General features: G+C 47.7%; 1 protein-coding gene across 1 annotated transcript; it reads right to left on the reverse strand.

Moving 5' to 3' along the window:
- Positions 1 to 10296: 10296 nt before the first annotated feature.
- LOC135401724 (uncharacterized) lies at positions 10297 to 13245 on the reverse strand. Its single transcript, XM_064634312.1, has one exon. It carries the CDS (start codon positions 13243 to 13245, stop codon positions 10297 to 10299), a length of 2949 nt encoding a protein of 982 aa, XP_064490382.1.
- Between the last annotated feature and the right edge of the window lie 863 nt (positions 13246 to 14108).

Below are 14108 nucleotides of genomic sequence, written 5' to 3' on the forward strand. Positions count from 1 at the left end.
CTGTACAATTAACATAACAATTTGAAGTGTCTCCCCCTACTTACGCACTTTACCCAAAGTCCTATCTCTTTCCCTTCGGTACAAGGGGCATCGTGATGAGCTGAAGGCATGGTTAACATCATGAGCGGTTCCCCTCAACGCGTTATCTCTTTGACATGCTGCACACAGGTCTGTTCCTCTGCCCGGCCGCACCGCTTTGCCAGGTGCCCCACGTCACCACACCTAAAGCACCGTTTTGATTTTTCCTGGCATCTGCCTGTGCTGTGCTTGTAGGTGAGGCACCTGAAGCAGGCCCTAACCCTGTATTTACACGAGTCAGTTTTCTGCCGGCAGCAAGTCGGGAAGGAGTGAGAGGATATACGAGATAAAGAAGGTCACTACGCGTCTGAAGACGCCCGCTCGTCCTCTTGCATTCACACGAGTCAGTTTCGCGGCGGCTGTCAGTTTTCCGATCTCTTCTGTATTTGCGCTTGCATTTCGTCTGTGTCTAACGTTGGATGGGCCAATGAAAGAAAAACTTATTGCACTTGCCCTCCTTGTGGATGATGCAGAGTGCATTCACGTGAGAAACGGGACAAGATATGGGCCAAAGAATAGATTCCGAAGAAGCGCTATGGAATGTAAAACAGCATTAACCCAACTCTCCGTGTGGGCGACCCAAACGCCTGTCGGAGTATTTTGAGAATAGACGTTGTCACAATCGATTTTATTTTCCACAAATGAAGCGTATCTCGATGCTGAGCACCAATATAGGCGCGATAGCGTGCCGACAAGTGATTGACTGGCGATAACGCTGCGATGTCGATCTACAGGTAGTCAATAATTAATTAAATTAAATTAAATCAAATCAATTTATTTTCCTTTCGGTAGGACGGGTAGCTTCCAATTATTATGTTTTTATACATGTATTGGAAAGGTGCAAGCGAACGATTATGTGTAGTCAACGTTTGTCCAGCGAAAGAAATATCCGCGTTTATAAAATGCATGCTTTGTATTCCGTGTCTGTTTCGCCTCATGTAGAGAAAAAGCTTCCTATGCAACACTACATTGTAGGCATCTATCTATACATTGTATAATTGTTCTGAAGCTGCTGCGCCGGTGTGTCGTTGCACCACTTTCGCGGTAAAGCCAAGCATCGGTGGCGTTCCAATTCAGAATTGGCCATAGTACAGTGAATTCCGTTGTATGGGACACATGCAGAGTAATCCTGATGAAATAAAAAGCAAGCGCGATAAGTATGCGTTGCGTCACCTTCTCCTTCTGCCGGCAGCAGACGCCGTCGGTCGTCAGAATCTGTGCCGGGAGGACAAGATATCCGGCTGCCTCCGACTGCCGCTCCGGAGATCAGAAAGTGGTGACGTGGCGAAGAGCGCCGGTCACGTGGCACCAGAGAGCGGTGACGCTCCCTGCCGCCTGAGCGTCAGCCGGCAGAAAACTGACTCGTGTGAATACAGGGTAACGCTAACTAATTCCTCGACCCGGCACGAGGTCCAGCCCAAATGCAGTCTCCCCCTGCTCAAGAGAGTCGGTGTTTTTTCACGATGCACCTCAACAGTGTAGTGGACCACTGCGCCCTGGTTAAACTGATTTATAATCTTGAATTCCTTCTCCTCAATGTTCAATCCGTTTTTAATGTTTATTACTTCCCTCAGCACTCCCGGTTCTATTCTGTTTTCCACACCCCATAGTCTGAGTCTCGGGTTCAATTTCTTAGGAAACGCACTTTTCATCATTTGGTCCAGCTCCCCATCTGCTTCTATAGCATCAGCTAATGCTTGTAACCCTTCCTGGGTATTCGCCTTGACCAGAATGCCCCGATTTTTGATATCCCTTAGTTCTACTTCGGGTATTCCAAGCTGCTCAGGGCATTTTTGTTTGAAGACTGTTGCGCATGATATCATTGCTTTCCCCCTTCTTGGCGTGCACAAACATAACGCAATCTTCATTTCTTTTCAGTACGCCCTCGTTCCGCTCACCGCTTCTGACCTTGTCAGCAAAGCTGATAACCGGTGCGGCTACACGCTGTTCTAATTCTGACACTTTGTTGTCTTTTCTTTGGCAATCCGCTTGGGCGACTTGCAATCTTTCGTTCGTTACAACGACAGCTCTTTCCAGTTCGATGTTTCTATTCCTGATTTCGTCAATTTGTTCCTTCGCATCTTCAAACCAGAGTACATGAATTTTCCTGTTCTCTTCACAGGCTGCGTGATCCTCTATTAGTTTTTCATTCCTTTCTCTTAACACTTTAATTCCATGTTCTGCTTCAAATCTAACGTCATGTTGGCCCTTGTGCAAGCTTCCACGAACTTAGTTTCTAGATCTCTTACAATTCTTTCGTAATCTAAAAAGATAGCGCCCAAACCCGTCATGGCTGGCTTAGTTAGCCCAGCTTCTAATTTAAGTACTCTGCTTTCAATTCAGTAAGGCGGGTCTCCATGGCTTTGCTACCACCCTTAACACTTTCTACTGCGCCCTTACTACTCTGGGATGTCATTGCAATGAAAGCCTCCTCTGTGACCTTGTCCTACCTTCGTCTGATTTCGCCTGAGATCTTAAACTATTACCAGGAGCAAATGGGTTGTCTTCTTTTCCGTCCTCTTTGAAACTCATTTTTAACCGCTGTCTACTCCTAACAGTACAGTGCTACCAAACTTTATGTTACTATTCCCAGAACCAGAACTCTGCTGATACGCCATCGTAACCAAAAAACTATACACTCCTCTGAAATAATTGAAGAAGAAACAAAAGCCCCCTTCCCCAAAAAATAAATACAACGTTAGTTTATGTCCCTAAAATACGCTGCGCGAGCGGGGACGCACTCCAGCTGCACTCACTTCTAAGCCTATCTAACTACGTCCTCCCCACGCCGTGTGTGCCATTAAAAACTAATATCCCCCCAAACAGAAATTAAACGCTATAGACTTACTGTGCTTACTCCGAATTCCAGACGTTAAAATTTCAGCCTAGCAGGCTTAATCCAAGGCACACACACAACACACTCGCTGGCAGGGCTGCGTCGGCGTGGAGGGGGCGTAGATCCGGGAGCGCAGCTGCGATGCGACCGCTCACCACCAAAGCAGTTCTGGCACTGGCCACTAGCACTGGCCACTGTCACTAGTCACTAGCCACTGTCACCTACATAAAGAACCGAACCGGTGGTATTCCCATACTGTTCCGACCAGCAACTAGGGACTACTTCTTCTGGAAGGTAACCCTAATGTAGTCGCCAGCGAAATACGCCTGCTGGCCCAAAAACAGGTTATGCACCACCGTTTCCACCGAGATGGATCCCTCTTCGGCTACGTCCAGTCTGGAGCGGCTGCCCGCAACCTTTTGTCAGCTCAGTGTTTAGCGGGAATCCCTGTGTGTCCCTGTGTAGTTTGGCTGACTTTCCTCCCTTTTGTTTTCTTTCCTTTTCGTCTAATAAATATATCCCCCCTCCCCCCTGTGTTACATTCAGTACCTCAATCGTACGCCAGAAATACGGGCAAGATTTATGCTGTACCTAAAGACTACACCAATGACGATCTCGTTCTCTACCTGGAAGACGCAGGGGTTATATCTGCAAGGGGACAGGTTCGGCACTCCATGACAGAAGATGGCGGAGATGTGTTCACCCCGTTACGCAGCGTCTTTCCAACCCACAATCCCTCTTCCACACCGAATTGCCCTCGGGTTTCAGACCTTCATCGTTCACGAATACATCAGATAGGAACGTCTTTACGATAACAGTTCGGTAAACAGCGTAAGTCAAGCAAGTGATTCCCGATGACCCGAGGACCTACGTAATTGATTACGTAACTCCTCCGCGCATAAGCATCCTGGTGGGGACTAGCAGCTCTTTATCATTCTGTCAACAGACGCGTTTTTCCCGCTGCTTGCCCACCACAGCAAAATATAACATCGAACCGGTCTTCTCGTGACGTCACATGTTTGTAAACAGAGGTTCGTCTATGCAGTTGCCGACATCATGTTGCTTGTCTTGGAATGGAAATCGTTTTGTGTTGTTTCCGTGGAACGCTTCCGATGTGTTAAAACTATCTAATGTGTGCTTCCTTTTAGTGTCCCTGCGCTGCAAGCACATACCTCTCTGTAGCGCCGCTTCACCTTTCCACACCTGTGTTCGCACCGGTTACTCGGTTTTCCTCCTCTTTTCAGAGTGGAGTGGAGTGGAGAGGCGAGGAGGATTTTGGCACACGGACACGGTGATCTCCTGGAACCTTCTCATTAACAGCTGCCTCTGTAACAAGTAAAATCATTTCTACCGCTCATTTACGCTGCTGTAGTCGGGTTGCTTATTGCCAGGGTGGCGTTCTACGACGCAGGAGCTTTAGTTATAGTGGATATAGAGTCACTAGATTTAACTTTGCTTCAGGGTGAGAGCTTATTTAGTGACTCTAATGGTGGCTAGCCACCATACTGCAGCACCACCTCGAAACCTTTCGTGTAGGAATGACAGATGTCAGTGCGGAATGGATCATGCTTACTGACCACTATACTGCACGTTCGCGCGGTTTGGACAGAAGTACGACTCCGTAGGCTTTCGGTGGTATAATTGTCGTCTGTTCCCTCTGTACGGCGCCCGCGTGCGGAGAGAGTGTTGGAGAGGCGACACTCAACAGAGGAGAATCAGAGAAACTGAAAAACAAACAAACTAATAACACGCGACAACACACACAAGAAAAGCACAGCAAACAGTCATTCTTTGCTGATAATGACTGGCGGAACACCTAGTTATAGAGTGCGACCCCATTCATCGCCTGAAGTATTGCTGTTGAAAATTTCGATATCAATGGCCCCATCTGAGCTATTCTCTCAGCTGCATGCAAAAGATTCGCGGACAAAAACTTAGAGCGTGCTTCGCTGCACTACACCCATAGACGCAATGCATAAGAAACGTATAATTTCATTTTGACGGAGAACGCCGACACTTTTCACTGGTTCGCCACTGGATCCTATGAGGCCTGTATACAAGGAATTATGCCGAGAAGGAATTATCCGTATATCTATAAAGGCTTTTGTTCCCCCGGCGTTTGAAATCTTACACATTGAACTCAATGAGACAGAAGTAGAATTCGCACTCCATCGTGATTTCACAGTCTTATACATCAAAATATATCCGCTTTAGGTAATTTTCCACTGCAGTTTCACAATTAGGGGGGCCATGTTTGGAACCTAAAGTGAATGTCTTGGTTTTGTAGGGAGCCAATTTTGTTCCCGAGGGCATCAAAGTGCGACTAAAATGTGAGACATCACACTTAAAGAAGGTTTAACCTATCGACACTTCCGCATGTAGGAAAGCCGACTGTACCGTAATTTCACGCGTATAAGCCGCACGGCAGATAAGCCGCAGGACCCGTTTTTAGCGACGTTTTGAAAGTTTTCCGACGCAACTGATCTGTGCGACAAAGGAGACCATAGAGAAGGCCGTGAACACTGAGGTCCATTCCCCGGGATCGGCGTGGTGTACAACAAAGATGCTCAGTTCTAGTGTTCAACCATGATCGGATTGTGCCCTTGCTGTGTGTTTTTATGGATCGACGGGTCAATGGCCTTCCAGAAGACACGAATCACTGTCACCACTTTCGTTAAAGTTGCTTGGGGGAAGGGACCAGGAAGGTCAGTCTACACGGCCCTGGGATGGACGCGCCTTTGTTACGCATTGCTCGTGCATTGGCAGGGCGTTGCTGTTCCAGAGACACTTTCGTTAAAACCGGCGTATGGGGAAAATACCAGGGCAAAATAGTCATCATAAGCCGCACCGGTGGATAAACCGCAGAGCGCCCGTGAGAAAAAAAAAATCGCGCATAAGCCGCAGCTAATACGCGTGAAATTACGACATTTGAGCACGTGTAAATGGAAGGAGGAATGAGACTCGAAATGGAGGGGAATTATCAGAGTTCAGCGCGCATTCTCCTGTGATAACCAGCACCGCAAGACGGGTTTGATAAAAACATCTACAAAATAAACGTGTGCTTTTACGGTCAAAGAGGGTGAAGAACATTTCTGGTGACTTCTGCTTTAACAACAGAGGCTGCAGATACTGCGTTCTCCTGAGGTTCGCGTTTTTGGAAATCCAACACTCTCTTCTTCTTCGTGTCAGTTTCTTTAACTCTTTCTAACATTGTACTAAAAAGAAGTACAATAATTCTTATGGTTGTAGTGTGCCGTTATTGCATTGTGATCTGCCCGCCGATGATTTCCTTTTCATATTTACCTTATCTCTGACTGTCATGTTTTTTTGTATGTATACAATGTATGCAGGGCAGGCGATAGGGGGGGGGGGGGCGACCGCCTTAGGCCGCGCGCTTGCATAGACCCCGCGCACGAAGCCCTCAACCAGGGATTACTTTTTTTTAAAATATCAAGTATGCACTTAATTGCACTCGCGATCTTCGACTAAAACAGAAATGAGAGAAGAATGTGGTATGTGCCATTCCGTCATGTGATGAGAAAAAGTCCCACTTTTAAGAAAAATCCGCAGAAGAACTGCCCACCCCATACTTCCTCTTACGACTATAAACCATTCCGTGTGGTTTCCGCACGACTTACTTCAATAAATAGCCGGCCAAACAGCTGACAGCATGATGCCTGCTCTGCACCCTGTGAGCCTGCCTACAAGAACGGTTCCGCCGAGTGGAGCTGTAAGCCGAGTTTTATGGCGGTGTGAGTGTTGAAAGCAACGCTTGCAAACCGGAACCACGAGCTCTGTGAACTCCATTCTCTGTTGAGCATCATTGGTGCAACGGGAGGTTGATGTTATAGCAAACGAGAAACCACATATTGCAATAACAATGAACACACGGATGACGCGAATTTCGCACTTGTCCCTCGAGGTTCGAAAGGAGACACCGCCATGTTCGGGTTGGCAACGTTGAGTCGGGTTGACCGCGTTTGCAAGCAGAGTTTTCGCACCCTTCTCTCCTGCTGCCATTTCCCGTACTGCTAAAATCTCCCACTGCGAAATTCTTATAATTTCTTATCTTTTCATTACTGCTGGTGTGAAGGAGGCCCCGCGATGTGCCTTTGCCTCAGGCCCCGCACACCCCTAGCACCGGCGCTGAATGTATGCTTACTTTTGTGTTTCACACTCGTTCTTAATTTTTCCTCGCAGCCCCACGGGGAAGCTTGGTTGCCACCAGTATGAAATTTGATGGGTACCTTAATGGCTGTAAAATCTATATTTTGTCTAACGAAGTTATATACCTCTATTTAGGAGAAGCGAAGGCAAGGAAATTTTTCTTTTTCTTTTCTTCATGCATGCTCAAACTGTGCATGGTCGATCCCTTGCGCCTGCACTGTGCGGGAGCGCCATTCACGAACAAAATGTGTAGGTCATCTAAGTAAGGCATATGCTCCTATGTCGGAACGGAAGCGAAATTTGTCCATTGCAAAAAAGGGACCGAACAAGGTGTAAATATTATGTAAAATTATGGTGCCACTAGTATTTTGCAAGTACGCTGTACGGATGGGCATATTTTTGACCATTACGAGCGCGCTGGGCCGCCCACCCGACACGATCGCCCATGGAGCGCGCCAAGCATTGCGGGAAAATCTGAGGAGCGCGTGACGTCAAATATCTCTCGCGCTCCATGTGCGGCTGCCCGGTAAACGGCACAAACACTGCGAATTCTGAATAACGCCTGAAGATGTTCGATACGGAGATCTCGTGAAAGTCTGAAGGCGATATATCCTATGAGAGATGGGTTCGTACATGCTTCTTCGTCTCCGTTCTTTCCCCGTAGCGGGAATTAGACGTACGCCGAAACGCCAAATGAAAGTCAGGAACTCCAACAAGAGAGCCAACGTGCGTCACTTCCGTGGTCTGCTATGGCGGCGCGGCGACGCTCACCAGGGGCTCAGAGTGCTCCACGGCCGAATGTTATATCGCGATTGTGGCGGCATTTCAACTAATATACGCAAATCTAAGTCGAATTCCGGATTGTTTTGGTACACATCGCAATATGAGGCAAATAGCTTTGCAGCCTATTTTCGCTTCCGTCGTCCTTTAAATGCGTCCAATACAACAGGGACCTAGCGCATATAATCGTGTTGTGATGTTTTCTTGGCTTCAAGCTGATCATGGCGGCGTACCTGTGCAGAAACTTAACACATTGCCAGAAGCGCGCAGACATGCATCATTCTGTGCAGTTGCCTGCTTATATTAGCGGCATGTTTTGCGCGTGAAATGGTGCACCCTGGGCGGTTTTTGCAAACACTCGAGGTTACGTTGTACTTCGCCATAGACAAAGTACTGTCAATAGCCTAAGATAACGTTACTCCAATATTCCCATCACCATGGCGATATCCGATCATTTCTCTTTCCTTTATTATTATTTTTTTTAGTGTACACCAGGGGTGCCGAACTCATTCGTGTCTGCGGGCCGCAAACGACCGCTTTGGGGTATCCTGCTTCTGGTATATACAGGGTGTCCCAGAAAACGTGTTACTGAATTCTAAATAAAAAAACTACGCCACCTAGGATCATGCTGTCAACGGCATTTGTTCTTACTTGGTTTTTGCCACCTCCTGACGTGCATGTCATGTAACCTATGTTTAATTATGTAAATTTTTGCGAAGTGAACTCAGAAATTTGCCAAGTAAAGGTCACTTTTTTACCCCACCAACATGAAGAGCGTGCCGAATTCTGCCGTTTCCTGGGACACCCTGTAGATGATCGAATTCACTCGGGAGATCACCAAGCCTACCGGTCAGTGTCTAGTAGCTTTGAAGGCGCTAATATTACAAATCGGCCTTGCAGGGTTTGCTCAGAAGTTTGGTAGGAGTGTACTAGTAATACTAATCGAGTAAAAATCTGACGCTGAGACAGGTTTAGAGAGTCATTAGCTAAGACGTCTCCCGCTGACGGAGTAATCAATGACCGCACTGCGTGAGCTTGTTGTAGTATCCCCAGAGCATTACTTTACGTTTACCCAATGGTCTCCCAGTTCCGTCAGGCTCATTCAAACCGTGGGAGAGTACATGAGTTGCCTGCGCGCCCTTGACGAGAAGCCCAGTCCGCGAACATACCGACAAAGTAGTGAGAAGAAACGAAGCTCTTCGTAAAGATCTTTATCCAGTGGTAACATCGTAGCTTTTGTTTCAGGTTGCCACCAGTCCCCCAGGCAGTGTGAAAGTCACATCCTTTTCATTGGTAAAAGAACGTTGTGGAAGTTTCGAAAAACGTAAAATGTGCCCATTGCGAGACCCTGCAGGTGATGGCTGCCACCATTGGATTAGTATCATCCGAAAGCTTTACAGGACCTTTCACATGATATAAAGTGATTGTGTTCAAGCGCATGTTTCGTCCGCCAAGTATCGCAAACCACGAGTGGTACGCGAAAATTTTGCATGTTCGATCTTAATTATTTCTAAAACGCCAGAATATTTTTCACGATTTATTCCACAGGGTGTTGCGACGCAAGGTCCCAGGTAGCGTGTAGGAGGTAGAGACAGGGGTCTGGTCTTGGGAAAACGTAACAGCGTTTATTCTGACATGCTAGCTTTCGAAGATAACAGACAACGTGGCCTCTGAGGTCCTGGCTTATAAAGGTGCTGACCGGAGATTAGCTCTACGTCACAGCCTTTGTCCGTGGCTTCTAACCTTGCCTGGGGTTTTCTTCCGTCTGCTTCCTTGGGAGAACAGGTAGTAGATCCCCTCGGAATGTTGGCGACGGCGGGTTCCGCATACGGATGACCTTCTCCGTCTGGGTCCGCAGGGAAAACAGGTGGTCAATCCCTTTGGAATGACACAAAGGCTTTCGAAGTGGTCCTGGTTAATGGCAGGTGCAGCTAATCCCGGCGTGTATGTTTCCGATGTCTGGCTCTGTCGCAACACCCCTCCCCGCCAGGGTGGTCATCGCGAAATGGTTGCAGTTTCTTTCGCTGCTCCGTTGAGTCAATGACGGAATGACCAGTATCTTCATGTTTCTCGGCCCAAAGGGGGTAGTGAACAAGCTTGCCAGGACGATGACCGGAGGCACTTGTGACCAGAATTTGCAATCATGCAGTAAGTCTGGGACAACATTGGTAGAAACACACCAATCCACGCACTCCAACACAGAAGAGTGAACCACATCTCTCACTCCAAATCATACCAGACCATGATAATGCCAATAAAATACACATATCTGTTCTGCGGCCCAAAATAATCTACACTAGCACAATGATTTTTGACGTAACACTCAAAGAGGATATTTACAGGAAACGTGACGCCACTAATGCACCAGATATGTTAAATGCCTTTCATTCCAAAAATGCCTTTCAGATATATATACATGGGTCACAAAATGGAGCTCATTCTTTGTTTTGGAACCCCCGACTGAGGCCATCAGCATTGCCGTTGAGGCATCCCTTCTTATATCTGATTTCGAAATTGTATTGCTGAAGTGCAAGGCTCCAGCGTAGCAGGCGACCATTTTTGTGGGACAAGTTCTGCAACCATTTTAGGGGACAGTGATCTGTTTCAATGATGAACTTAGTCCCAGCTAAGTAACAAGCCAATTTTTGTACCGCGCACACCAGGCAGGCGCATTCTTTTTCAGAGGCACTATAGGCCTCTTCTCGGCCGGTCAACTTGCGACTTATATACAAGACTGGCCGTTCTCGTCCTCGTTCATCTAGCTGACATAATACTGCACCGATTCCACGATCACTCGCATCGCACTGTACAATAAAGTCGCGCGTGTAATCAGGAGCAGCCAACACGGGCTTGCATGTTAATGCGGCTTTTAGCGACTGAAAAGCCTTCTCCTTAGCAGAATCCCATTTGACGGTCTGGGGCTCGCATTTCCGCAGCGCATCTGTGAGGGGGCTCGCCAGCTGAGAATAGTTGCGAATGTAGTGCTGGTAGTACCCAGTAAGCCCCAGGAAAGCGCGGATATCGGTCTTTGTTTTGGGCCGGGGGTAGTTCACGACGGCAGCAATCTTTACCTCATGTGGGCGACGAGACCCTTGTCCAGTGGTGTGCCCCAAGTAAGTTACTTCAGCACGTCCCAATTGACACTTTTCGGGACGTACGGTGAGCCCTGCTCTTCGTAGTCGGTCTAGCACTGTCCTGAGGTGCACTAAATGTTCTTCCCATGTGTTCGAGAACACCGCTACATCGTCCAGATATGGTAGCGCGAAGTCGCTCAGCCCACTTAAGACACGGTCCATAAGCTTGGAGAAACAAAAGGGGGCATTTTTCAAACCGAATGCCAACATTTTAGGTCGGAATGTACCCAAAGGCGTAACGAACGCGGAATACCGGCTTGCTCCTTCTGATAAGGGTACCTGCCAGTACCCCCTTACGAGGTCAAGAGTAGAAATGTATTTGGCTCTACTAACAGTTTCCACCGGTTCTTCAATATTCGGTATCGGGTATGTCTCGTCGCGCGTTATCGCGTTTAACCGGCGATAGTCAATGCATGGGCGCGGATCTTTACCCGGAACCTCAACGAGTATCATAGGTGACGTGAAGTCACTCTCTGCTTGTTCAATCACTCCGAGCTCCAACATCCTTTCGATTTCTTTATCCATTATCACTCTCTGTCTAGGAGACATCCGATACGGTTTCGACCGAATTGGCTGGTTAGTTGTCAGTTCAATGTCATGCACTACTAAAGAAGTTCTCCCCGGACGTTCTGAAAATATATCTTGAAAATCTGCAATGATATCCTCAACGTCTCGAACTTGGAATTCCTCCAGACCCTCTCCAACGCGCGTGCATGAAACAATCTCGGCGGTTGTGAGCTGCTTGCTGTTGCCTATCGTCGGTATTTCATTGGGCTCCTCCTCTGGCATGTTTACTGTCAAGTTCACAACAATTTCCCTTTCTTTGTAAGGTTTCATAAGGTTGCAGTGATAAACTTTAACTGCTTTGCGCCGCGTTCCAACTTCCACTGCGTAGTTCGTTTCGGATATCTTTTGAACTACCTTTACTGGCCCTTCCCATTGTACATCCAACTTGTTTTGTTTGGAGGGCTTCAGAAGCATTACTTTATCGCCAACGGCAAACGTACGTTTTCGGGCTGATTTGTCGTAGTACACTTTAGCCTTTTCTTGGGCCGATCTCATATTCTCTTCAACTACCTCTCTGACGTGATTTAGACGATCAAGCAACTCCAGAACGTATTTCACGACCGTGGGGTCTTCTCCCTGACCTTCCCATGACTCTTTTAACATGCGGAGAGGACACCTCAGGTTTCTCCCGTAAACTAGCTCCGCCGGGCTAAAGCCGGTCGTGTCGTGTGGCGCGGAACGGAGCGCGAACATCGCCGCAGGTAGACAAGCCTCCCAATCTCTCTTGTGCTCAAAACACAAAGCTCGAAGTACTCGCTTCATAACGGAGTGAACCCTTTCGACGCTATTTGATTGCGGGTGGTAAACCGAGCTATGTATTAGCTTAATCCCGCATCTTTCAAAAAATGTTGTCGTGAGAGAGCTTGTAAAAACGCTGCCATTGTCACACTGGATTTCGGCCGGAAAGCCAACACGGGCAAAAATAGAGAGAAGCGCATCCACCACATTTGTTGAATTAGGCTCTTTGAGCGGGATAGCCTCTGGGAACTTTGTAGCAGGGCAAAGTGCTGTTAAAATGTGTCGACAGCCCGTTGACGAAGCCGGGAGGGGTCCTACGATATCAATGACTAAACGACGGAACGGCTCAGTGATGATCGGAACCAACTGCATAGGGGCCTTTCTTTTGTCGGTTGACTTCCCTATTCTTTGACAAGTGTCGCATGAACGGAAGAACTCCTCAATATCTTTCCAACAACCCGGCCAATAGTATTCCTGCGTTAGGCGCATCTTCGTTTTTCGCACGCCTAGATGACCAGCCCACGAGGCGGAGTGTGCCAAGTGCAGCAGATCATTCTTATATTTCTGCGGAACTACCAGCTGTTCGATTAGTCTGCCTTTGCGGTCTTGATAGCGCCGGTAGAGGAGGTCCGATTTTAGGTAGAAAGAAATGTTTTTCTTCGCTACTCCTTCTCTAACATTGTTGCGCAAGTCTTCTAGCAATGGGTCGCTCTGTTGCTCCCTTGCCAGTGTTGTCCTGTCTATATTAGCAAGACTTTGAAAGTTCAGCGACACTGGCGGAAGGTATTCGCCCACGGTCGGCAGGAGGCTCGCCTCAGTAGTGGTATTTCTACATTTCTCCTGTTGTGCACTCGCTATAGCTCCTTTATCGCAGTGGTCGCGCTTCCCAACATCCGCGTCACCTGTCTTTAGTATCTGCGGGGAATCATCTCTGTTTGATTCCATTTGACTCGCGAGTTGTCTAGCCTTCGAACGAGTTAATGCCAGAATGGTTTCGTCCGAAAAGCTTTGACCACGTTCTCTTAGCAACTGGTCTGATTTGTTCGAGAACAAGTACGGATAGCTGCGCGGGAGATTCTTTGAGACGGCCGCTTCTGTCACTAGTGTACCAAATGGACCTTCAATAGTTACTCTAGCAATTGGAAGGCAGACGCTATGTTCCTCCACTACTTGCTTTATCCAGGCGCAGTCGCCAGTGAAATCGTAACGTAAGATGGATGCACTACATCCATTGTAGCCGCTGAGTCTCTGAGCACCTTACACGGTTTTTTGTTCACGATCATGTCACGCATGTACGGCTCAAGCAGCCTGTCATTTTCCGTACTCCCACTGACATATGAAAACACAACTTTGTTTGGACAATTTGCCGCATAATGACCTGGCTTGTTACAGACATAACAGAGATTCGGTCGCCTAGACTCGAACACCTTTGTGTTGATTGCACTCTCTTTGACCTTGCTTTCTACTTTTGTAGAAGCTGTCCTACTTTCACCCCTGGGGTCCCTTTCATTCGCCTGACCCTTTTCGAAGCGTCTACGGGGGAAACGGCGTCCTGACTCTATCTTATTCCCGTCTCCCACTTCTTTCTGCACTTTTGGGAAACCCGCTGTTACATCTTGCAATTTCCGACGCGTTGCATATTCCTCCGCGAGCTCCGCGGCTTGTTGGACATTCATCTTACTTAATCTGTCCTGGGACCTTGCGTCGCAACAACTGGTTGGCAGCACTGGGATGGACTGCGCCAAGCTACAGCTTCTACACTGGTGAGTGTTCCGCACTTCTTCTCTCAGATTATGTCAGACTGTGAG

Source organism: Ornithodoros turicata, chromosome 1 (genome assembly GCF_037126465.1).
Source record: "Ornithodoros turicata isolate Travis chromosome 1, ASM3712646v1, whole genome shotgun sequence".
NCBI classification, from domain to species: domain Eukaryota; kingdom Metazoa; phylum Arthropoda; class Arachnida; order Ixodida; family Argasidae; genus Ornithodoros; species Ornithodoros turicata.

Excerpts from the sequence above, each read along its gene's own strand:
- LOC135401724 (XM_064634312.1), bottom strand. The coding sequence starts at position 13,245 with ATGGAATCAAACAGAGATGATTCCCCGCAGATACTAAAGACAGGTGAC.